Consider the following 25,932-nt stretch of genomic DNA (forward strand, 5'->3'; position numbering starts at 1 on the left):
GTCTCTGATTTCTTTCATGTAATCTCCTTTATACTTTTTACATGCATTTTTTCTTTGATATTTTCTTGTCTGACTTCCCCCAAATAATTTGTCTTTGCTTCTGCAATTTTTGATCTCTCCCTCATAAACACAAATGCTTGTACCCTATAAAAACTTTTGTTCTTTTCCCACATAGACCCTATTATTCTCATGTTGCATTCACTCTGCATCAACTCTGCATCCAAAACTAGATTTTATCCTGCAAATACTACTGTGCAAGATATTTCAAACTGGATTCGTTTTTTTGCTAGTCACAATTGTCCAGACTACCACAGTGAGTCCTACTTGCCTGACACCCTCCTGTGCCTGCCTGCACTCTTAGTGTCAGCCCTCCTTTCCTCCACTTACTTTATAATTCTCTCTTTACCAACCCATCTGACTTCTTTTGATTTTGTCACTCTTCTTGACCTTTAGCCTTTGAAAAACTGTTAATTTCTAACAAATTATTTCTGGTTATGCATCTGTCTCTCTACTATAAAGCAGTTCTTGAGCCCTAAGGCAAATTGGCATGGCCCCACTTTTGTCCAGAGAGCTGAACTCTCTTCGTTTTCTTCCCTTTTTCAGACAAGACATTTGCATTCACACTGCCAACAGTTTCTGGCATATGGTATTTCCTGAACTGTGCATATTTTTAGTCAGCTATGACCAAAACCATGACAAAATCATGCTCATTCTTAAACAGACTTGTGATCATGGGCATGTACTCAAACATTCACCCATCTATCCCATATCCAAGACCCAGTAATCGTCCTCTCTCTTTGTGTCTGTCTAGTTTATTGTCTTTGCCTTAGAAAAAATCAGTGCTTGAGTCTGAGCCATGCAAACAAGCAGGGAGAAGTGGAAGCTCAGGTGAGCTTTGCTGAAGCAAGTGGGAAAATTTACCTCATCCATAACACAGAGAAAATACAACACTGCCATCAGTAGCTTGACAGTTGGGTGCCTCTGTCTTCAGGTGGCTCTGTTCATCTCCTTCCTACAACACATCCTTTCTTAACTGTATCTAAGCACAAGTCACTGCTAGGAGATGCTGCAGCAACTTACAAAGGAAAATAGTAGTATAAGAAGCAGATTGTTACAGAACTTTACATTAGTATAAGGCCTCAGGAGACATATCAAAATAGAATTTCAGGATGAAAAATTAAGAAAAACGTGTCTGCAGCATGGAGTTATTTTAACTAACTCTGTTTCTTCAGGCAACTATATGCATGATGACATTATCTAATCAAGTAAAGCAGCAAAAAATCAGAAGATAACCAATCTATTAAAAATGAATAGAGAGATTATTGTATAATGATAAGTAAGTCACGCTCTGAATGTTTTTTGTTTATAAAGAAAAAGAACAGGGGAAAAAAATATATGTTATTATTATTTGCTTGTTTATGTGTATTTTAAAGTACTGAGCTGCCAAAATTTCCATTACAGATAATGCATTTACATAGCAATAATGTTACATTATGGGAACTCCCTTGTGATATTTGGGTGCTGATTTCCTAGACTTAATTTATTAACAGGTGGATGTAAGCCATGAGTTCAAAAGATTGTCCATGTGAAGGTGTTTCTAGTGATCCTACCTGTTGGTGGGATGATTCCAGGAGACATTAGGCCTGGGACAGAATGTGGCATGATATGAGAATTCTCTGGGGAGGTGACACTTTGAGTCCTCTTAGGAGGCCTTCCAGGTCTAGAACTGAAACAAACAAACAAACAAATTTTTACAATTAAGCTGTTGTCTTACACATCATTTCAAAGTTGTTTCAAGTGGTAACATGGACTGTAAATAAATTTGTTTCAAGGACGGTTGCTTTTGCAGTTAGATGTAATAGACTTCCATCACTAATTAGATTACATGCTGAATTCATTTTCCTCATTGAAGATCAGCGCTCTTGATGCATAATTCATAGCCTGCACCTCGTTACCTGCTTCTTCATATTAATATCTATACACAGTTTGAATTGCCTCGTTTGCATATGCTAAAGTTCTGCATGCAGCCTTCAGCACGAAAATTATGCACTAACTTGTAATAATTATTACAGTCAGCCTGGTATTGATTTATGAGACTTTTAAAAACCAAATATGTGTAGTACTTGTAATGAATGATATTTTAAGGTTCTTCAGGAAATTAAAAGGCAATGGCTGCCTAAGGAAATGTTCTGCTTGTTTGATTTAATACTACAGTTAGCTGGGAGGTGGAATGAAAGAGTGATTCAGACCTATAGCACATTTTTCGATGATATGTTTTATTACTTCGCACTGCTAGCCTGATATCTAGATGATAAATGACAATACATATCTAATGTGTGAAAAGGTCTTGCAATTTCTTTATTTTTTGTCATTTAAAAGATAAGTCAAGTTATCATTTAACCCTTATTCTATTTAAAGTGAAAATCTCACTAAGACACCTTACTTTAAATATACTACTTTATGTCAGAAAAGACTCAGAATTATTTGTAGGATATTGTTAAGCTTACATCTGCCCAGTATGAAAAAATAAAGGGCTTCCCATTTAAGCACTCCTTGTCTGCTAAATGCTCACATACACAACTTTCCATCTCCTGGACTGTGTAAGTTGCATACAAATTAGATACGGATTACAATGAAAATACTTATTACCCACTTACATGCAAATATGTACCTGCTACATATAACACGTACCCAAAGGCTTGTATTCTTATGTACAGATCACAGCACTGTACTATTGCAATACCTTATAACTGCTTATTTAGGGGAGATTGTGGAATAACTTCACAAAAAAGGTGATTTTCAGTCCTAGCACTGCAGTGTTAACCTATGCTTTGCCAAACATTTGAGGTTCTTGTTTCAAAATAAGAAAGAAAGAAAGGTGCTTCTGAAAGCTTTTGCTCATTAAGTCCTCACACTTACTTACAAAACTCTAATAAGCATATGGCATTTTTAGCTATGCTGTGGCTGTAGGAGGCAGATACTAAAATACATCTGGGTTTTTTTGGTATTCATTCCCCTTGTGTTTGGAAATACCTTTTTTGGAACTTCTATAACCTATCTTCAATAAAACAAAAACAATCAAAGTACAGGGCATTTTCTTGGAGTTTAATGACTCAAGGCATTGAGTCATTAACCTTAACTGATCATTAATTCCCAACTTAATGTCCTGAGCTAAGGTCATTATTAAAATTATAAGCTTGATAATTTCTTTGATTGGTTTGGGATTTTTGAGTTTCTTTACTACAAACAGAAGTGTCATATGTTCACAACTGCAAGAAAAACAGTTGTAGAGAAATTATAGTCTTATTCCAGCTCACAGAACCAAATTCTGCATCTTCCTTCTTTTCTCTGAAATTTCTTTTGTGATTTACAATAAAAATAAACATACCATGAATATACATAAAACTGATAAAAACATTATAGCCAAAAATTATCTGATTTAAATGGAGTGTTTCTAATATATTCACCCACCAAAAAAAGTCACAATGTAAGAAAATTTTAATGGATTAATTTAAATACCTATGATGATCCACTGTTCTCAAATCACTGATGAGAGCCAGCATAAAAAACACAAGCAGAGTGCCACAGCATAATGCACAACCCACTACCAATGGCTTCCAAGTCTTAGAAAACCAAGAAGTTCATGCCTGCAAAGACTGTTTTTGATGCTTTCTACCAAATATACCCATGGTGAAGCCTGAATGCTTTTGTCTTTGACTTTTAAGGAATAAAACCACCCCTTTTCAAAGCCTAAGAGAAGATACCCATGGAACTGAATTGTGAAGTGACACTGAAATATCCGTGGCAAAACTCTTTGGTTGCCTTCTACAATCAAGTTGATCACACTCCTCTCTACAAAAGGCCTGTCACCCTCAAAACCATAAAGAAGCCCAATAACCTAACTCTGCCCCATGATTTATACCAAACTATTAAGTAAGGCTTTCCATGAAGTCCTAAAGTCCCAATTTCAATTCAACTAAGAATATTTAAGTGAGATTTCTGAGAAGTAAAGCTCTTTCTTCCTAATTTATATTTTTAAGAGACAAAGCATTAATTCCAGTTTATTATAAAATGGCATTTTTATATTTAAGAAATGCTTGTTCCTTATAACAAAGCAGAAAAAACACATTAAGACGCATTAAGAATTACTTCTTAAGGTCTGGAAGCTCTGATTTAGAGTCATGGAAGACTATGCAATACACAGTTAAAATCTGTAAATTTGATTGTCCCAATAACTGATCAAGTAACAATAATTGTCTTTTTTTAATTTAAATTATGTACTTGTTTCATTAACCAAATTCCAAACTTGAAATACTACCATTTTATAATGTTTTCAAACTATGTGAATTGCAAGAATTTTGTATGAATCATTACCAGAGTTATGGAATAAATGGTTTGTAAAAAATACTTTAAAAAATACTAACTTTGATTCTATTTGAAAACTTCCATATTGTTTTGTACTTCATTAGCATTTTTATAGCCTTATGATAGATTCTTAAAAAAAACATTAAAAGCATAGCAAATGTGTTTAACTATCATAAGCAGATGATAAAAACAGCTTAATGAATCATTTTGTTGGTATTTTTCCTAAACTTGTGTAAAGACATACTTATTTTTACATTAGGGCATGCTGACTTTCATTCCAAGATGTACTCACATTCCTATTTTGTATCAGATGTAGATTTGTTTTCAGTATAAAAACTTAAATTAAATAGCTATGAGCTGATTTGTTATGCAAAAGGTATATTTAAGCACTAGAGCAATATAAGTTATTCTTCTAGTTGATGTCATGGAAACACAAAAATCATGCATGATTTAAAAACTGTTGATAATATTTTTTTTTACTCAAATTTATATTTTATATGTAAAAGACATTGAAAGTTTTTGTCTTCTGTGTAAAAAAAAAAAACATTGGAAGAACAACACTGATTCTCCTGAAGAGCCATTTGACTCCTTAAGGTAACACAAATTATCTCAATGGGTAAACTATTCAAAGCAGACTCATTTTGATTTTGAAAATGACTGCCGTTTGAATTTTTTTAGAGCTAAGATAAACAGACTGAAGAGCCAAAACACAAAAAATCAGTGTAAGTCTTGTGAATACCTGGGGTCATAGTACTGAGAAATCAAGGAGTCTTTTGGGACTCTGTAAGAAAACACTAGAAGAAACAGACCTATATCTGGAAGACATAGCTGGTCTTTGTCTCTACTGTTTCATTCTTTGAAGATTAATTAGGGAGAGCAGCAATTTGGCAATTTCAACAAAGACTCAAGGAAATCACAATGATTAACTGTTTTAAGGAGCTGAGGAAAAGTAAAAGAGAAGGTACCAGTTCCTCTTCTATGCATTAAAAGGGATATGCCACAGAAAATTTTGACACTCTCCGCTTTTAGGGATATAAACATGGCAGTTAGATATTTTCACTTCTAAAACTGAAGTTTTCATACATGTGATATCTTACCATATGATGCAGAATAGAAAGAAAAATTCCTACAGGACCACATATTACTTAGTCCTTTCTTTTCGAAGTGGAGCACCTAAATGCAAAATTTGGCTGCCTTATATAGGCTTCTGTAAGCTTTGTATCAAAATGTGCTGACTTTTTTCAGTGCTTAGAAGACATTCATACAGACAACTGAGTTTTATGATTTTTAGACAGCTACCACAATTTACAATTACAATATGCCATTATGCAATAGGGGAACCAAATGCTCAGACTGGTGAATGTTGAAATTCTAAAGAAGAGAGGGAAATATTTTCTTCGTTAGCATCAGCTATTAGATATTCAGAGCACTTTCTAGAACTGGTGAAAAATAAATCCATCAATTTGTGGCCAGATTTGTGTTTCACCCCTTCAACTTCACAGATCCTTCTAAGAATACTATGGTTCTAGCATTTTCAGCTTTGAAGGAAAGGATGTGTATGTCCTCCACACTGTGACTGGCATGAAAGACACAAAACATGAGAAATAATTGACAGTATATTGCCCTAAAATACAACTTTTCCAAAGCAGTTTTCTTTTGGTCTTTCGATCAACATATATTAGCCTTACATGCTTCCTGCGTTACTGAATCTAAACAACAAACAGCTGAATTAAATAAAAAAAAATGGAAGAATCAGGAGTTCTTATCAGCTAAAATGTTGTGCTTTGATTATACTTTTACAGCTTTATACACCTCTGACAGTGTTATCAAAGTATGAGCTGGCTTCTAGAAAACTCTCTGACTGTGGAAAAAAGCAGACATAATCAGCAGATGTGGTCATGTACAGTAACATGGAAAGAGGTGAAGTGAGAATAGGTATTGGTTTATCTACAGAATTTAAAAGTAAGCAGATTTTTATTCATCTCTTTTCACTATCTACCAGGAGACAGCCATAACTTCAAAATTTAAGGCCTCATCCCTGAAAGCCTTAGACACCTAGACTTCTGTTAGAATTCTGAGAACCAAGAAAGGTATTGGCTCCAAAACAGCTGAAATTCTTCATGAATCACATATACCTCTCAGAGTGTGTTACTAGCACTTTATAGATGACTGATTGCATGGCAAAACATTTACTATAAAATGAAAAGAGTGTGCAACAAAGTTGAGGTAATGATGTGATTTACCTTTCTTATGTCCTGACTTTGAGGAATAATTGTGCAAAACTAACTGTAGACAGTTTCACTCCTTAAAATTTTATTCAATACATGAAATAATCCTAAAGAAAATAGCGACTCTGACCAGCTGAAAGAAGTCAAACAGACCTTCTAGCCAAAACTAATTATTTTCAGGGATGGTTTTCTACATATATAGGTATATTTTTAACCTTGTCTGTGAACATGTTAGTACACAGAAATATTGCCCTAATTTGAAACTGAGCAAACATGATGCAGTGGAGCTGCCATTGGTCAGGCAGTTTTATAATCAATAATACTGGAGGGCGGCAGGGAGAGTTACACTCTGGAGGTGATAGGCAGCAAATCTGTAACAAACATTTGATGTATTTATTTAATGTATTTTTTATGTTCTTAGAACTGCTCAGAACAGCTTTGAATATCAATATCAATTTTAGCTATATCAGCATTTATGCACCTCATTTAGGTACATATTGAAAACCCAGGCTTTATTTCTCAGTTGTTCCACCTCCCTTCAGTGCTTCAAAGCCTGATGCAGTATCTTTGACCTCAAAGAAGCCAGCTGAATGAAATTTAGGTGAACCACCACTGGAAGTGGTTATTATTGTGCTCACCGTAAGATGACCACTGCAAAAGAGCTGAGCATGTCACAGTCTGAGGCTACTTGCCGACTTAATGCAAAGCCATCAATGTCCTCCAACAACCTGTAACCAGAGTCAATGGACTTTTCTCACATGGTATACATAGTATTTCTGGTTTTGGCTTCCATGCTGCTCTCGGTGACACCCATGCAGTCTCCACACTAATAAGACTTGAGCCAACGGCATGCCAATTTTGAAAAATAAAGTCTAAGAAGCCTGACTAAACCTTTTGTGTAATTTAATTCCTTTAGTTGGAAAAAACACTTGCTTGCCAAGGTAACCTTCATAAATATTTCTAATGCACTGAACCTCACTTTAAAGGCACAAAAATTACAAAGTACGTTGATCTAAACCTTATAGTTTACTATTTTAAGTTTTCCCCTTCTAGACCCACTCAGAAGCAAAGTAGAAGAATGCAGTTCCAAGACTGGGCATATATCTATTTTGGCAGTTACTAAACCAAACATTAGAAATCACACTGTGTCCTTTTTACTTGCAGTAGTCGTATAAAACAATAAAACTCTCAGTGCAATTACCTTAAATTTATTTTTCTTCTCACAGTTAAGCAGAAAATGTTCTCACGCAATAATTAGTGCTGAACTCATGATATATTAGAAGGACTTACTGAGACAGCAAACAGTGCTGATAAAAATAAATACAAAGATCTGTTTAAAAATCTTCACAAAGAAGTACATTAATGATCAAAAGAATTACAGCATGTTACAGAATTGAGTAGTGGAGAAAGCATGCTAATAAAATATTACTGCATTTCAGTAACAGAACACTGTACTGCTATTTTTGAACCAAAATGGCCAAAAAGTTGTATTTGGTCAGAAATGCAGTACCAGCTTATCAGTGTTCCAAATAATTAAGTTAAATGGAACAAAATATATTACATTCCATACCCCATTCCAAAGCCATCTTACCACAGTAATACACAAGCACTGGTTAGTACTAGGATCTTAAGTTTTTTTTTTGAGGGGTAGAGAAGACCTTGTTGAATTAATTCTTTTCCTAACAGACTAGTCATGTAATCATCATGTCATTTCCATCTTCCTCAACACTACAGCCCAAATCACTATGCTTTTCGGCAAGATCAGGAATATTCTTTATACAAGAGTACAAAATACAAGGTACAAGAGCACAACGATATGTAGAATATGTATTATAGCAACACCTGCCAGCTCTTACTTGATGGTAGAAGTTCCAGTACAAACACAATGAAAGAATACAAGAAAAAGATTCTACCTGACTGACCTTACTACATGAATATATGAGTGACTTGAAGGTCAAGAAAGGAAATGAAACCAGTTAGAAATCCCACTGTTACAGGAGTAAATTACAGTATCAGATTTGAATACAGCTGTGATTGTACGTAAGTTTAAAAGATTACTGAATTGTGACTGTTCTTTTTATGAAATTAAGATCTGCAAGTTGTGAGAGGCAAAAACACATAAGAAATTAAACTAATTCTGTTGGGTGGCAAAATTATGATGTCAGAAATAAATTAAGCCAAATAGTTCACTGCTTCATCTAATTAGCTGAAACACTAGATCTGCCTGAAAGTTCCTAAAACACTTAAGTAGGTTGGCTTTCATGACTATGTAATAACTGAAACACAAGCCTCAGATGATGACAGCTATACAAGCTAGAGCAGAAAATAAGTTTGAATAAACAATGAAATGCAATTATTAAACAGAACACATACATAAATTCAAGCCATATTGATAGACTTTTACTTGCTATAAACATTGCAGTAGAAAGTGTACTTGTAATATCCAACAGCAGTACAGAAATCTCAGCACTGGAACCCCAAAGAGAATTTTTCAGGGAGACTGGAAATAGCAACCATAAAACCTTGCAAAATCGTATTTATTTCCTCTATTTACACAGCTTTCTTTTCAGAATAATTCCTGCAACTACAAAAAAAAACTACAAAAAGCAGTGACTTAAAGTGCACACTTCCCACAAAGGCTCTTTCTGTCGAGTTATAATAGATGCCTTTCCCATATCACTCAACCTTACAGCAGAAACCACACCTATAATTTAAATATGCAAGCTAAATTATTCTTTCTAACAGTGTTATTCACCCACATGAAACCCCAAACTATAACAGATGTAAAGTCTATTTTTTCCTAAACTGTTTTAATCTTTTCTTAGGCTTTTAATTCCAAAAACCTCATCTCAAAACAACATCTACTATGTATATTATAAAAACATCAAGCATGGAGCTAATAGGTCAGAAAGGCGAGTTTGATCCAAATGACACAATCTAAAAGAATTTTAAGTTTTCATTTTTCAAAAGAAGTTTCAAGTTGCTGAGATGACTCCTAATGTCAAGCAAGTGTAACTTATGTGGTTATGTCTGTTAAGAGTCTGCATATGGCCTGAAACAATGATTTAAATGTATGAACTTTAGTTGGAATGAACAGTCCTGCTTCAAGGCTTGTTTTCTAACCATCTGCATTCATCTCTGCATATAACTTGTACATGTAATTATGAATTTGTGAACATAAATCAGATAATTACATGTACAAATAACCAATTAGACTCAAAGCAGAATTAGGAATGTAATAACACACTCCTCTTTTGAACACATACATAACCACACATACGTAAGCGGGTATTTTTGTTTAAGAAAATTTTGTTTAACTCATTTAGAAACATAACATCTGATTTGTTTTCCAGTAGGACACACTGGGCAGCAGCTGTCATTATGACAGCCATCTAACAAAAGAAAAAAAGAAGAACAGACACACAACAAGGAAAAAAAAGCCTACCTAATAAACATGCCCACCATTGCTCAAGGGGTCACAGAGCTGGTGTTCATTATCACCTATATTAATTTTAAGATACATAAACATTTCAATGCTTATTTAAGCTCAAATAAGAAAACAAAACCAAACCAAACAAACAAACAAAACCAAAAAACAAAACAAACACAAAAAAATACCATAAAAGTATTATTCCACGTCAGTATCTTGCGAAAATATTCTGGTTCTCCTGGCAGTTTGTTAATTAATATGCTATTCTTACTCATAACAGTTAATAATGGAGTTCTATCATATAAGTCTATCCACTGGAATATATGAATGCACTCGTCACTTAATTGGCCACAATTCTTTGCATGAAATGCTGAAACAAGTGAACTGTCACCTTTTTAATGAAGCTGCCTATATCTTAAACCCTTTGCCCTTTAAAAAACTATTTATACTCAAAATGAAAAATTTTATTCTAGCTTCTGCCAGAGACTGTGGTTAATGTTCACTGCCCTTTATTCACCTTATTTTTAATTCTGAGAACCCACACTCATTAACCGTACACTTCCAATGAATTGCTGGAACCACCTAAATAAAAGCTTGAAAGTGACTTTTATTGTACATTTGAGAGTAACTGTGCTGATATGAAATACTGAAAATACTCTCCTTTAGTCTGTACAGCTATAACTGAACAGCTGATGCAACACAGATTGATGGTCACAATGCAGTATTCATTAAAATCTAGAATTTAAACCTTTAAATATACTGGTTTGTATCTGTACATATGTATAAACACAAATCTACAAATAAATCTACTAGACAAGTGCTTAGCATTAAAAATTATAGGCTTTTCTTGAACAGGCATTATCTAGGGTCATGGTGAGATATTTATGTTGGGTGGCACTGTGCAAGCAACATTGGTGAAATGAGTCTACTCTCTGACTACACTTCTGATACTAGTAACTAAAACTTAAAGAGTATGTGCAGCATTAGTTTCATTTACATTATTCAGACTTCAAACTGGGACAGAAACCAGCTATCAGTGTAGCAAGGGGTTTGTGCAACCCCCAGCACAATGGTTTATCCCTTAAAACCCATGCAAAACAAGAGATAAAAGAGAGGTGATTTCCCTTCTAAAATAGTAAAATAGTAAATAGTAAATCCTTGTGTATACTCTAGCTGCAATTCCAAAACACAGCAAAATACAAACTCATACTGAAAAAAGTAAATGATGGTATATTCCAGGAAAACCCCTGATTGTGTACCCAGTTGCACAAAATCCTTTTGTGAAACTAAGATCCTAGGTGCCTTACAGTGTTCCAACTTTGTAAGTCTAGATGTAGCCTTGTATTATATTTCCCTTGTGCAAGGCAAGGAACAGAAACAATCACTCAAATTCAACCTCCCATTTTCTTTGCAGAGCAACCTCCATAACCATATGAATAGTGGCAGTTTCCTCTCCTAAACAGTAGAACTAGAATAATTTGGATCATACAGAATACCAATGCAAGACTCCCAAGTCCTAAAAAGAAGAAGAAAAAGTAAGAAAGACAGTGCTATTAGTCCAAGTAGAAATACTACAGTGATGCAACCAAAGCACTTCTATTCGTTATCCTTTCAACAACTTAAGTCATTCAGTGCAGTCCTATCAAGCTATATCAAGTACTATATCACTGTAAACCTTAGTGTTTGTTGGTACGTTATTTGAAGGCCTGAAAGCCAGTGCTCAAAGGTGTCTTGTAACTATCTTTGTTTGCCTATCAGAAATAACAACCTACTACTAATGTGTTATCCTAGGGAAACTCTAAAAGTTAATCAGTCATTTAAGTAGTATGTTTTAGATAACAGAGTTGACAAATGTATCTACTTCTGATAAGATTTTTTATTATTAGTCATAATTCTTTGTAATACTGGTCATTCCATTTGTAATCTTTATATAATAGAGTTGCATAGAAAGATATCAAATGACCTATTTTATAGAAACACATAAATCAGTTATTGAGAATGTATTACAAGTATACAGGCTTAGATACACAAAAGGAGTCTGGAAAATGCAACAGAAAAATTTGACAAGACATGCTTTGGACTCCTGGGCTTTAAAGATTTAGTCCTTCGAAAAAATACTCTCACATAGTAACTGTTATGCGAGGTATATGTTTGTGTATGTGCCTATATATATATTTAAATATATACATACATAAGCATACGTAGACCATAAAGTGGCACAGTGTCCACACAAGGAAGTCTCTAGGCTGATATTCCCAAGACAGTAGCTGTTCTGGTCCCAAAGCATTTTAAAGCACAGGATGAATCAATCTAGACTTCATCATCTTTAGTAAGTACTGATTGTGACCTTCTCCCCCACTGGGTTGTGACACTGTGCACCACTCAAGAGAGCCAGAGAAAAGCACAGTATGTTAACAAGTCAACTGTAGCTTCTGCAACTTTCATCAAGTACTAAATGGTGAAAGATGAGTGTCACCAGCCTGACCACCATGACAAACTACAAGGCTGATCGCTAGGAACTCCAGGCCTGTCAGTCAGACTTCAGTGCCAGGGAGGGTTATGGAGCAGATCATCTTGAGAGGCACCAGGTGGCACCTACAGCACAACCATGTGATCAGGCCCAGTCAGCATGGACATATGAAAGGCAGGTCCTGCTTGACTAACCCGATCTACTTCTATGAGAAGGTGTACTGCCTAGTGGATGAAGGAAAGGCTGTGGATGCTGTCTACCTAGACTTCAGGAAAGCCTTTGACAGTTTCTCAGACCTTTCCCCTGAAGAAACTGGCTGCTCATGGCTCAGATGAGTGTACTGTTTGCTGGGTCAGGCCCAAAGAGTGGTGGTGAATGGAGTTAAATCCAGTTGGTGGCCAGTCACAGGTGGTGTTCCTCAGGGCCCATTACTGAGTTCAGTTCTGTTTAACCTTATCAATGATCTGGATGAGGGGATCAAGTGCACCCTCAGTAAGTTTGCAGACAGCACCAAGTTGGGTGGGAGCACTGATCTGCTGGAAAGGCTGGATCAATGTGCCAAGGCCAGTTGTATGAGGTTCAACAAGGTTTAGTGGCAGGTCCTGCACTTGGGTCACAACAACCCCAAGCAACATTGCAGGCTTGGGGAAGAGCAGCTGAAAAACCGCCTGGTGGAAACGGACCTCTGCTGTTGGTCAACAGCTAGCTGAATATGAGCCAGCCGTGTGCCCAGGTAGCCAAGAAGGCCAATGGCATCCTGGCTTGTCTCAGCAATAGTGTGGCCTGAAGGACTAGGGCAGTGATTGTCCTCCTGTACCTGGATCTGGTGAGGCCACACCTCGAATACTGTGTTCAGTTCTGGGCCCCTCACTACAAGCAAGACATTGAGGTGCTGGAATGTGTCAAAAGAAAGGCAACAAAGCTGGTAAAGGGTCTTATGTGGAACAGCTGAGGGAACTGGGGATATTTAGCCTGGAGTAAAGGAGTCCCAGGGGTGATCTTATTACAGTCTACAACTACCTGAAAGGAGGTTGTAGTAAGGTGGGTCTCAGTCTCTTCTCCAAGTAACAAGCACCAGAACAAGAGGAAATGGGCTCAAAGTGCCAGGGGAGGCTTGGATTGGATATTAGGAAAAATACCTTCCCCAAAAGGGTTGTCAAGCACTGGAACAGGCTGCCCAGGGAAGTGGTTGAGTCCCCATCCCTGGAGGTATTTTAGCAGTTGGATTCAAAGTTCTTAAAAGTCTTTTCCAACATAAACAACTGTATGATTCTACATGCAAAAACATATGTATGTGTGTACCTCTCTGGAGTACATGTACATACAGACCACAGTCCCTACAGGCGATTAGCAGGGCAGTTGATTAGCAAGGCAGGTGATCAGTGGACTCAATAACATTAACATAACCATTTAAAAAAGAAAATAAGCACCACAGTCAACTGAAAAAAAAAAAAGTCATTTGCTAAAGTATATCAAACCTAGAAGTGTAGTCAAGGGTAAACAAAGGATAATAGAGTTTACTTAATACCCATTTGCACCCTAAAATGTTTCCTCTCACATATTCCAGACAAATATTTTTCTCTTTTTTTTCCCCCCCTTCGACAACATTGCTGCTAACACTCAAATGTCAATTCAGTCAATAGCAATGTTATAGTGGGATGACTCTTCTAAATGACCACAGACCTCTCTTGTAAACATCTCTGGGTAGACAGACCCTAAGAGCATGTGCCTTGCACCACCATCTTGGAAGATTAATGACACATACTAAGTCAATAATATTATCTGCATGTTCCCCCAATATCTTAAATTAAACTATACATTCATCCTGCCCCGGTTTAGCATACTGCAATTTTTTTTTTCTTAATGAGATCACATTTAATAATAACAGAGGTAGACAACTCTGTAAAATAACAAATACTCACCCCTGTAAGCTATTTTCAATAATTAACATTGTCTTGAATGCCATTATCTCTTTGACTTAAGGAACAGTCAGATCTACCAATAGCTTCACTTATGTAGAAAGTGGTTTATGTGAATTATACATAAAGACCTTTAAAAATGTGTTGTTGAAGATTATGCTGTGCCACAGCCTTCAGAGCTCAGTCAGATTTCACGCAAATCTTTCCATTGAGAAAATGTGCAATTGTTTGGTTTACAGAATTTCTTCATGTCAGTACAGATAGCTAATTTTATTCTATGTTGCACCCATTATCTGACTTACTCATTGTGTACTCATGCAATAGCTCAGCAATATGAAGTATTCATTGCTCTAGAATTAGCCTTCTTCAACAGGCCACATGTAAAACACACTGATGCTGTGAAAACTCCTTTCTGCTTTCTCTCTTTTTCTTACATATGTAATGAACACATTTATCTTAAGATTTAAACCCTTTCATAATGGTACCTCACAAGTGGTTTACAACCTTTCCATAAATGTTAAACACATATGATGACATTTAAGATCACACTTTTTCATGAAAATGTTTCTTTATTTTATAACCATACTAAAAAGAAAATTCTTCAATGGACAGGTTATATTTTAAAGAAAAAGCAAACATACTTATTTCAACAGGCTTACTGTGAGTTAATTAACGTGAAAATTATGTAAACAAAAGTCAGTATTATAACAGCCAGTATGAAGTTTTAATTTTTCTATTGACCTAGTAACAAATTTAAATGCTAACAGTTTGGAAGATCAAATTAAATGAATACAAACATTTTGTTTAATGACATCAGCAGTCAATGCAGAACATCTGTGTTTTACTTTAAAAGTGATCAGAAAATATTCCTTTGTTTACATTACAGATAATCAGGAGGTTTATATTTCTGTGTTCAATTTAAGATGAAAAAAAGATCATACTACCTTCAGGGCCCAAGGAAGCAATATGTTACAAATGCAGGATTTCTCCTTTTATTTCTGTTTTGTAACCATGGTAAAACAATAGAAATGAACTTTCCCTGAACCTTTCTCCTTTAATGGCCTGGGTCCATGTTGACCCAGCAATGCAAGCTGGAACCTGATACTATCAAACTGACTGCTGCTAAAGCAATCACATTCAGCAGAAACTATACACAGTACATTATAATAATAATTTCAGCATCCCACAAAGCCAGTGCAAAGGCAAGCTATTAAAGTATTATATTCTATTGTTTAAAAGTGAGATTAATTCAATAGCCTAAATGCACCCAAAAACCATGAACTAAATGGCAGACTGTACAACTATATTGTTATTCTTTTATAATTATAATATTGTACCAAAGTGAAATTGCAGATAAGGTTCTCCCTTCCCCTCTCCCTTCAGAAAAAAGCACTACTGGATGAATTATTAGTAAACAGATGATTTGAGCCATTACAGGTTCATATGATCTTGCATTTGAATGAGGCATGTAATTAAATTATCAGGACTTTGTTCTAAATGCTTGAAAGAAGGAGAGCATGATAACCACATTTTTAAAAGGTAGAAGAACAGAAGAAACTTTTTTTTTTCTTATAGAGGACTACAGGCAACTAATGCATAAAGGCATAATTGATTAATTCCACTAATTAAGATATTTGTTATTCCTGCAATGGTAGCTTGATAAATAATGTATTAGATGTGGCACCATTTCCCATCAGTTCTGAAAAGACTGTAATGATGTTTCAAATACACACTGTTATAACCTGAATAGCTCACTTCTGGACTTATGTGTCCAAGAAAAAAGAAAGTAAAATATATTTTGAAGTTATGAAGAAGTCAGTCTGTAAATAGTGAATGTTTCATTACAACATACTCTAATAACTGCACAAAAAAAAAATCATTTACAGGCACTGATTTTTTTTGTTTAAAAAAAGGCTGTAAGGGGAAATATTCATTTAAACTAGCCCAAATTTTCCAGAACTATGTATTCAGTCAAAGTTAGTCATTCATGATGTTTCTCTGGAGAACAAGAGACACCTTCCAAAATCTATTAATCACCTTCTATTTTAAGTCACCTGCACTAAGAGACATAAAGCACTTTTGGGATGTGTTTATGGCTACAGTGCATATACAGGCCCTAGTCACCTAACTATTAGGCGGCTAAAGTTCTCACCTTTAACACAGATACTTCAGAAAGAATCACTCACTAACTTGAATACAATAGCTTAAAGTACAGACTACTTATCCAGAATGTGAAATATACAGACAGAAAGACTTTCTCAACCCAAGCAGAGGGATGAAACTCTGTTACAAAGAAAAATACTCATCATCCTGTGGGCAGATCAGGATAATAACATTGAGGCTGAAGAAAAGAATGAGAAATCTACTAAACTACAAAAACAAAGAAAAAAATAAATGTAACATTAGTAAGACTATTTGCCTGAGAAGAGGTTTTCTGGCTGCTTGTGGTTGGACTTGATGATCTTAAGGGTCTTTTCTAACCCATACCATTCCATGATTCTCATCTTTCTTCTCTTTCTGTAATCATGATTTTAAAGAAAGTGGTGACCACTCCACTGAAGACTGCAGGCACTTAGTACACGTACTCTGATCATGTACCACATCCTTCATAATAATTATATATAGGAATTTAGTTTTTTTCGGTTACAATCAACTTCAGTGTGTGCCCACTCTGAGCAGAAGAAAAATGCAAACTTTAGGCCAAGACGGAGTTACATTCACTTGTAACTGTTGAAGAATGAAAACATGTTAAAACTTATGCTGGCTTTCAGCTGCAGCAGCAATCACATCACTGAAAATACTTGTCAAATTAGCTTTAAACTGTTGTGCTTCTCTGCTCTGCATATGCACATGAATTTTCATCTAGTAACGTCACAATATACAGGGGCAATCCTGTACTGCACAAAGTACAACATAAACTACCAAAATGAGACCCAAATTTGGTAGTTTATTCGTGCAATTTAAATGTTAAATGTTAGTATCTTGAGCATACAAGCATACCAGCAATATCTTCTTTTAGTGGCCTGTTTGTCTGGACATGTCAGACAAGAGGCCTTCACAACAGCTTCTGGTCTAAATGTATTTGGAAAACACCTAACACACAATGATGCCAATATGAATTATTATGTTATGAAAACCACAGATTTTAAATAGGAAACAAAGATGCTGTATGAAGGAGGGAGAATGAGAAGTGATGCTTTATTAAATGCAGTGAGCGACTACTAGGTTGGAAGTGCCTGTTTCATTGCAGTTTCCCAGTCTTTATACTAACTCTCTTCCTCTAAGCATGGTTTAGTACTTTTTCCTCCAGTTGTCCATTTTTTCTCCTTTTTTCAGAAATTCTAAATTGACTTGACAGATTTTTGACCATCCATTTCTACTACCGACTAACCAAGTTGAACTTATCTCATCTGATCCACCTCTTCTGTGTTTATCCCTCCTTTGGAAAACGGTAACACATGGCAGGTAAGCCAGTTCCACGAGGTGGAGGCACTGAGAGAAGAGGGAAGGAAAACTGAAATACTTCCTTTGGAAGCACAAGCTCAAGACCATGAAAGAGCCTCTGTCTTGGGGTGTGGAGCAAAGATTGCACAGGAATTTATTAGAGTCTCCACTGACTGGATTTGGCATGAAAGAAGATTTGTTTGATATCCTCAGTGTTGTTTACTGTGCCGCTACTGGCAACAGTGGTCATGAGCCCTTTTCTTTATAATCAAAGGAAAGACTCCCTTGTATTTTTGTGGGAATTGTATCATACGCATTGGTAGTTCACAGAAGTTACAGTCAATCCAGCTTTGGAAAAAGTGCTTTTACCTTGCAAGACCTTGGTCCATGTCTCTACAACTTAAATTATAGAGAACAGAATTAAGCAACATATATTTTCTGTTCCTGTGATAGGGGAAAAAAAAAAAAACAAAAAAAAAAGGTGCCAATTTCATGGTTCTGGAAAAAAATGGGCTGCATGACAGTGGAAGTGGGAGAGAGAATAGTGGAGTGAAAAGCAGCTCTCCAGGTAGAACATAAAAGCAAACACCAGTCCTCATGCAGAAGAAAAGATGAAGAACCGGAAGAGAAACAGAAAATTTCTTGGCAATGATACCCCTCAGACCTGTAAAACGACAGAAGTTGTGAAGTATCAAGAACTACAGATTGAATCTTATAGGTGGATTATTCCACCTCTACACGATGATATAAAGCCTTGTCCACTTCCAGGTGAAGGGGCTGCTCACTGTGCTACTTTTTACCAAGCACAGATCAAACCCTCCTGACAGACTTAAAGAAAGAATGATAACCCTATGCATCTCTGATTCTCAAACTAGCAGTGAATAGGTAAAGATGTGTATGTGAACTATTAATTTTATTATAATATTGCTTGCAACTAAACATAATTACATCCCAAAATACATACTTGCATACTGGGAAGATTTTTTTTCTTTTTGGTTAAAGGAAGAAAATAAATTACTGCAACATATACAAATTTTGCTAAGTATTTTCTTATACTTCATGTTTATATTCAGAAGTAACTATCTGAATTGTCTAACAAAATTATTTTTAATTAGTTTCAATAAACCAAATAGAATAATACATAAGTCTTCAAATTACAAATATGCTCTACCAGATTACATACAGGTCAAAACCAACAAATTTTTTAGGCATCTTAGAGCATCTTAGACCAGGAAATATGAAAATATGAAAAATATGGATAAAATATAGAAACAATTACTACTTTACAGAAACAAGCAATTTATTATCCTAGGTTAACAATTACCACATACCAATAAAATATAGTTTAAGACTAATATTTGTGAGCGGGAAGATCTGATTGATAGAAACATAATAATAGCAGAAAAATACCAACTGAACCAAACAATTTTGACACACCAAAACCTTTTTATTTTTAGTTTTAAGAAAAACTGTGCAACTATATTGTCAATCAAATAACCTAAAATATTAAGTCGTCATTGCCCTTTTAAATCCTTTCAACTAGAATTCCCTAATTGTTCCCTCACTTTATCTCACAGTACCAGTAAGTAAATAAATTAACAAAATAGCTTTTATCGCACAGAATAACCTTTTAACTGAAGGATTATCTCTGGTTTATTTTTCATTTCTTTCTCTGCAGATAGCAGTTCATGCCTCATTGATTAGTTTGCTGAGGTGGTGACCAGAAATGAAAACAAGGTCTCTCAGATATTGCCAAGACCTGTAAATATTATATATATATATATACAAAAAAAAAAAGGAAAAAAGAAAAAAAAAAAGGTACCAAAGCTAATATATGCTATGCTTCCAGAATTCAGCTTCTAAACATTGAGAGTCAATGGTCAGAAGAGGTTCATTTATTCCAATCAGCCTGTGCCAGGATGCAATTCCACAAACAATTCTAAAATGTCAGTTCTGTGGTTTAGTTTTGGTTTGTTTTTCATTTGTACTTTTATAGGATATTCCTTTTTCTTTCTTTTTTTATTTTTCTCATTTTGCACTTTTTACATGTGCCAGCACACCAATGATATCTAATAGTGCTGTTTCAAATCAGGATTCTGCATGTTTTTCTAGAAGTAGTTATTTCAAAAAGCTGAAATCCATTTTGAAAATTCAAAAATACTGTGTTCAGTAAAGAGTTCATTTGGGTTTGTTTTGTTTGGGTTTTTTTTTCCTGCTTTGTTTTTAAACTTTCAATAGAAAAAAATTTTCGTTTTCATGGAAGATGCCAGATTAACAGCTGCCAGATTAACAGCTATGTATATCAAAGTCCTCTATCCTCATATCTGGTAAGTCCCATTCCTTAACTAAAGGGACCATGATTTCAAGTGCAACAGAAATTCAGCTCTGCTGCTTATTTAGACTTCAGCCTCTTTATCGAGCCTACGTGTATCATCAATGGGAATAATAGTTTCTATGATATGCAAAACTGAATTGATCAACATAATTCCTCTTGGATATGAAAAAAAAAACCTCAAAAACCAAAACCCAAACCAAAAAAAAAAAAAAAAAAAAAAAAAACACACCCCAGAACAAAACAAACACACACTCCACTATGTTAGCAATGCTACTGGGCTCAGAACATAAATACTAAACCAACACACATATACTAAACATGCATTGGAAGGATCCAGATTTCAGGGAAGAAATAATGTGAATTATGCATTTGCTGATACGTTTCAAAGATTGTTGAACAACCTATACAAACAAGCACATAGTTCTCCTGCCATCTGATAACAAGTGAAATTTTACTACTGGCCTCTGGGGAAGAAGATATGAGAGTCTTGTGAGGTGGACCACACATTCATTTCTTAAACGTTAAAATTTCACTCACAAAACTTATGATAATGCAATGTTAATTTTTTCAGACCTCTGTTACCTTAACCTTGCTGTATTCATAAACAGATTAAAAGATAATAATTTGCATACCAGATGTACATGGACTTCTCCAGCATATGAACAACTGATTTCAGATAAGTGCTATACACAGAGTAACGTTTCAGGTAAAAGAATCTGTCATTATGGCAAACAACATAATTCATTCATTTTCAACACTGGCACAACATGACAAATCAAGAAGAGCAGGAAAGCTTTTTTTTAATGTCCTTGAAGAAGGCACCAAGCATTTGTTTTAACATTAATTAAGCTAAATCTGGTAACGTATTTTAATTACACTGCACAGACTACTGTTCATATGACAAAAATGAAGGCCCTCATTCAAGAAATTGCTTAATCATGTGCATAAATTCCTTTAAATTTAGGACAGAAAAACTCTTTGATTAAAAATAAAACATCAATGTTTTGCCAGTGATTTAAGAAGGCCACTTTCACTGTGCAGTGAATCTCAGACCATGAGCACAACCCACAAACCCCTCTTCTTATTTAAAATAAAAACACTGTCAAAGACAGAATCGGATTATCACATCTCATGCTACTTTAGCAGGTTTTGATGAGCTGACAGTAAACACAAAATTCACACGTACATTCATCCACGCACACATAACATCAAACTTTTACTATTTTAACATTATGATGTCATAAGTTTCATGAAGATCTACAAAGGCAAATATATTTCTTCTTCTCAAGTTTACTTCTTTAAAATAAACGGACATTTAAAAACCTATCAAAAGTGGTTACGAAATCACACAATAGAACAAAAATTACTTATTTTTAGATTCTATTATTCTGTTTTCCACCTTAGTAGTAGTGAGCAGTTACAGTTCCAGCCTCAGACATGAAAAAAAAATTATTTGTTTCACTGTAATAAGTAAATCGCAACATACTGAATATCAAAAAGACTTCACACAGGATTGGATTTCCTGCATTTCTTTACTAACTAAGCATAAATCAATGTTTTTTGACTACATACATTTACACAAACATTTTGAAATAATATCTAACATACAATAAAATACTATGGATGCCTACCTTCTCTCTTTGTGCTCTGGTCTATTAAATTTTTTCTATTAGAAATTTCTTATCTATTTTTATTGACCCTATTTCTATATGGAATGAAATCAATGCATGTCAAATTATTAAAGTTTCTGACGTTTATTCCATGACTCCAACAACATGCTGATGTAAGATACTACTGCATAATCAAAAGAATGGTCTCTAAATTCTATAGAATTTCAGATTATTACAGATTTCCATTTATTTTCTTCCTTAAAATACCCAAACGCTGATATAACACTTACAGTCAGAACATGTTCACAAAAATACGCAAGTGGAGAAACAGTTTTATTTCTATCTTATTAAATGAAGTAATAATTTTCAGGGCATCCATCTGCTCAAAACTCAATATCAGAGAGATGTTAACATGGATATGCCCATAAAAGCTCTGGGAACTGATAAAACAGGAAATAAATATCTTAACTATTTTTAATTTTTAGCCAGTGCTTGCATCTGCTTCTCAATCCATCAAAATCTAAATAGATTTATATTTTAAAGAAATAGAAAAAGTATTAATTTTGAATCCTTAGAATACTGCATTGTTTAAGTTTTCCATGTTATGAACTAGATAGTGTCTCTATTTTAATGAATTATGAGCCCTTTGCCTGTTAAGTTGTCCTTGATCTAAAGATTATGCTCCCGCTAAAGGTACATTATACAAATGTCTATATTCAGTCATCTTTTGTCAATGCTTTACTATCCATTTAAAAGATCAAGATCAACATAAAGGTAATAAAATGATACATAATAGCAGACAGTTATGTTCTCTGTACTTTACTTATCAGTTCTAACTAAGATGTCTTTATCAAAAGGTTCATTTTCATGCAGTAGTGAGTTTATATCAATCAGTTATCCCTTACACCTGTCAGAACGTTCCTACACCCAGATAAATGTGACTGTTATCAGACACTGGTAGAAGGATAATGTAAAACTGCTTTATGAAAACTATTCTTTATTACTGCTCCACAGATGTTTCCTGTTATAAATATCCTACATTGTAACAAACAATACTAATGGCATTATGTGAATAAAGAACAAAAGAAGAAAGTCACCTCAAGATACAGCCCTTCAATGCCAGAAGCAAATTTATCATTACCCCATCAGCATTTTGTAGTATATATAGAAAGCACCACATATGCAAAGCACCAAATGCATTCTTCATACATTTTTCAAAACAATAAAGAAAACTTAAGAAAAAAAAGTTCCGTTATCATAACCAAATTGATTAAGTGGGCCTGAGTGAGCTATATTATATATATGTATATATATATTATAGCAATAATTCTGAAGCAAAGCTCCCCATTAACCAGTAGGGTCTCTATTTAAAAATTGAGGGCACAATATATGCATAGGATGCCTTTCTTTAATGTTTCAGTTCAATCTACACCTAACCTAAAGGATATTTAATAGGTATTTTCTTCTGCTCATGTGAAAATTTAAGAAATTGCTATAGACAGAGATAAACTCAAGCAGCCATGATCCAACAATACAAATTGAGTATCAAAAGGTGATACAAAAAACTAACACATCTTTAGCCTATGGAAGCCTTAGTACTATGTGACAACAGAACTAAATATTTTTTGCACAAATTCTGGTACTAAAATAGGGGCTGTTTTCCAAAACTCTGAAATCAAGCTCTTTCTTCACAGAGTAACAATTTGTATCCAAGGTTTTATATAAAAACTGGTTGATCATACTCTGTCCTGCAGACAAAGAATTTTAAAAACTAGTCTTTCTATGACATCGTATTTTCATTGCTAGTTGTGAGGCAATGACTGTAACAGAACTGTGCATAAATCTCATATCAAATTCTTAGTGAGTTAATTAACCAGCAGTAAGTTCTAGGAAGCTTATGACCCAATATTAGGGGGAGAGAAATTTAGAAAATAGTTAAGTAAACGTGAATTAGAAACAGATCAGGTAAGCAGAAGTACCTTTTAATTTTGTGTTTGAGTGCCCTGGATACAGATTTTTTAAAAAATCTCTTTTCCTCAGTTACTGGTTTGTCTGCTTTGAAACAATAGTTACAAGAACACCAAAATATTTTTTCATATCCCTGCAACTTCATTTCTAGGTATCTGTGAAGAGATCTTCTAAGGTTATGTTTCATAACATTTTCTAAGTGAATCATAGCAGGTATTCCTATATTGCCTACAGCAGCAGCAGCTTGGTGAGAAAAATTTTCTGTCTTTTGCCAGTGGCAGTAGTATAGCAGCTTCCAGCCTCTGTATATGTCTGCTCTACAATAAAGCTATAAATCTTCTGTTTAAAGCGAATCCCAAAACAAGTGTTCAAAAACCGTGCAGATAAGGACCTCAGTGACATGGTTTAGTGGTGGTCTTGGCAGTCCTGGGGGTAGTGGTTGGACTTGATAAACTTAAACATCTTTTCCAACCTAGCTGATTCTATGATTCTATTGTACCACCTAGAAATATCTACAATGGGTAATACAAGCCACCACGACCCTGCAAGACAACAGTTGCCTTAGCAGTGTCAGTAATATATGCTGATTTTTAATAATCTTTACTTTCAATTAGACAGCCACTGAATAAGCAGATAAAACACGATGTCATGAAATTGAAAATACACCAAAATTGGATAGCAAAGGGGTGGAATTGTTACAACTTTTGATCTTTACATTCCCTCTGCTTTGTTTCAAAGAGGTCAAGAACTTTTTTCTTCTCAGATATATACCAGTATTCCTGGGGTCTGGCAGCTACTGCCATGACTCACACCTTTCAGAGCTGTTGCCAAGCCTACCTGGCGCCAGCCAAGCTCTGTATGATGTAGGCAAGTCAAGAACCATTAAAAATACAGAATTGCATGTATAATTACTACATTCTGATTACTCAACAAACACTTCAAACCATCTGACCTAACAGTTCTGCATATCTGCAATAGAAAGCTACATATTAGACCTTCACAAACCTTTCCATTTCTATGCAGCAACTGACCATGCTGAAAGTGCTGATCTCCCTTTTAGACAGCATTTGAGATTCTTACCAATATGGCAGGTTGAAGAGGAGAATTTCTGAAGCATTTTCAGAAGGCCATGGGATTTGGGTTTTCTTATTTGGATCCACTTCTGCAGAATTAATTTTATTTATTTGTGCTTAATGCAATTGTAGCTTACTTACATTGTTTTAAACGGGTGAAAACATCAGGATGACTAGTTGGGTTTTTCTGATACAGGTCTGGACCCCACTTTTTCTAATTACACTTTTGAACTAATTCATGAAATATTCTACACACTGGTAAGGTCTAGTAATTCTACTGACTTGAATATTCACATTGACTAAATAACTAGAAGGCTACAACTACAGTATGAGATACAATGTGTCTGTAATTGGTGAGCTGCTTAGTTACTGAAGCTAAGCACAAAGGCCAGCTCTTCCCTTCTTCATCACACAGGTGTTTCTAGAGCTTGGAGAGGAGTGAAGGAAGAAGAGGGCTCATGAGATATAATAACAAGGTTTATTCAGGTTCCTTCAGTGTCTTCAAAACTGCTTGGGTCTGATACTCAGTTCTGACAATAAAAGTAATATAATAGCAGGATTTACAATACAAACACCAGTTGAATATCCTAACCTGGCACTAAATAACAAATTAAAATAATACTGAGTCAACACTGGCACTGGAAGTACATTCAGGCACCAAAGTACAGCTAACTAGGAGAATGAAAGCCCAACTCTAGGATCAGTGTGCCTCTGCCAAAGCCAAAGGAAACAAGTCAACCAACATTATTTTACCAAAGATGTATACAAAAAGAATTATCCACTGAAATGTGTACTGATAGCATAAATCAAGTATAAATTAAGTCACCTGCTTCATTGTTTCCTGAAGTTCATACATGTGTAAAGACATGGTACAATATGATCTATCTATGAAACACATAATCACAGCAAAATCTTGTCTAAAGTTACCTTAATACCTTCCACAGTTGATGTAATACCTTCACACTTATTTTAATTTCAGGGTTCTTTCACAATTTCCATTAAGAATCTCCTTTAATCAACCATCACAGAATCATAGAACCATAAGAATAGTTAAGGTTGGAAAGAACCTTAAAATCATCTAGTTCCAAAA

At 34.9% G+C, this 25,932-nt stretch overlaps 1 protein-coding gene across 3 annotated transcripts in view; it reads right to left on the minus strand.

The window, feature by feature from the left end:
* The window catches only part of DACH1 (dachshund family transcription factor 1), a 366,347-nt gene that overhangs the window by 216,654 nt on the left and 123,761 nt on the right, over nucleotides 1-25,932 (minus strand). For all 3 annotated transcript variants that reach the window (XM_005148107.4, XM_031048082.2, XM_031048083.2), the window contains exon 2: nucleotides 1,611-1,726. In XM_005148107.4, coding sequence (XP_005148164.1) covers nucleotides 1,611-1,726 — 116 coding nt within the window. The remainder of the gene's footprint in view (nucleotides 1-1,610; nucleotides 1,727-25,932) is intronic.

The sequence above is a fragment of the Melopsittacus undulatus genome, chromosome 2 (genome assembly GCF_012275295.1).
Source record: "Melopsittacus undulatus isolate bMelUnd1 chromosome 2, bMelUnd1.mat.Z, whole genome shotgun sequence".
Taxonomy (NCBI): domain Eukaryota; kingdom Metazoa; phylum Chordata; class Aves; order Psittaciformes; family Psittaculidae; genus Melopsittacus; species Melopsittacus undulatus.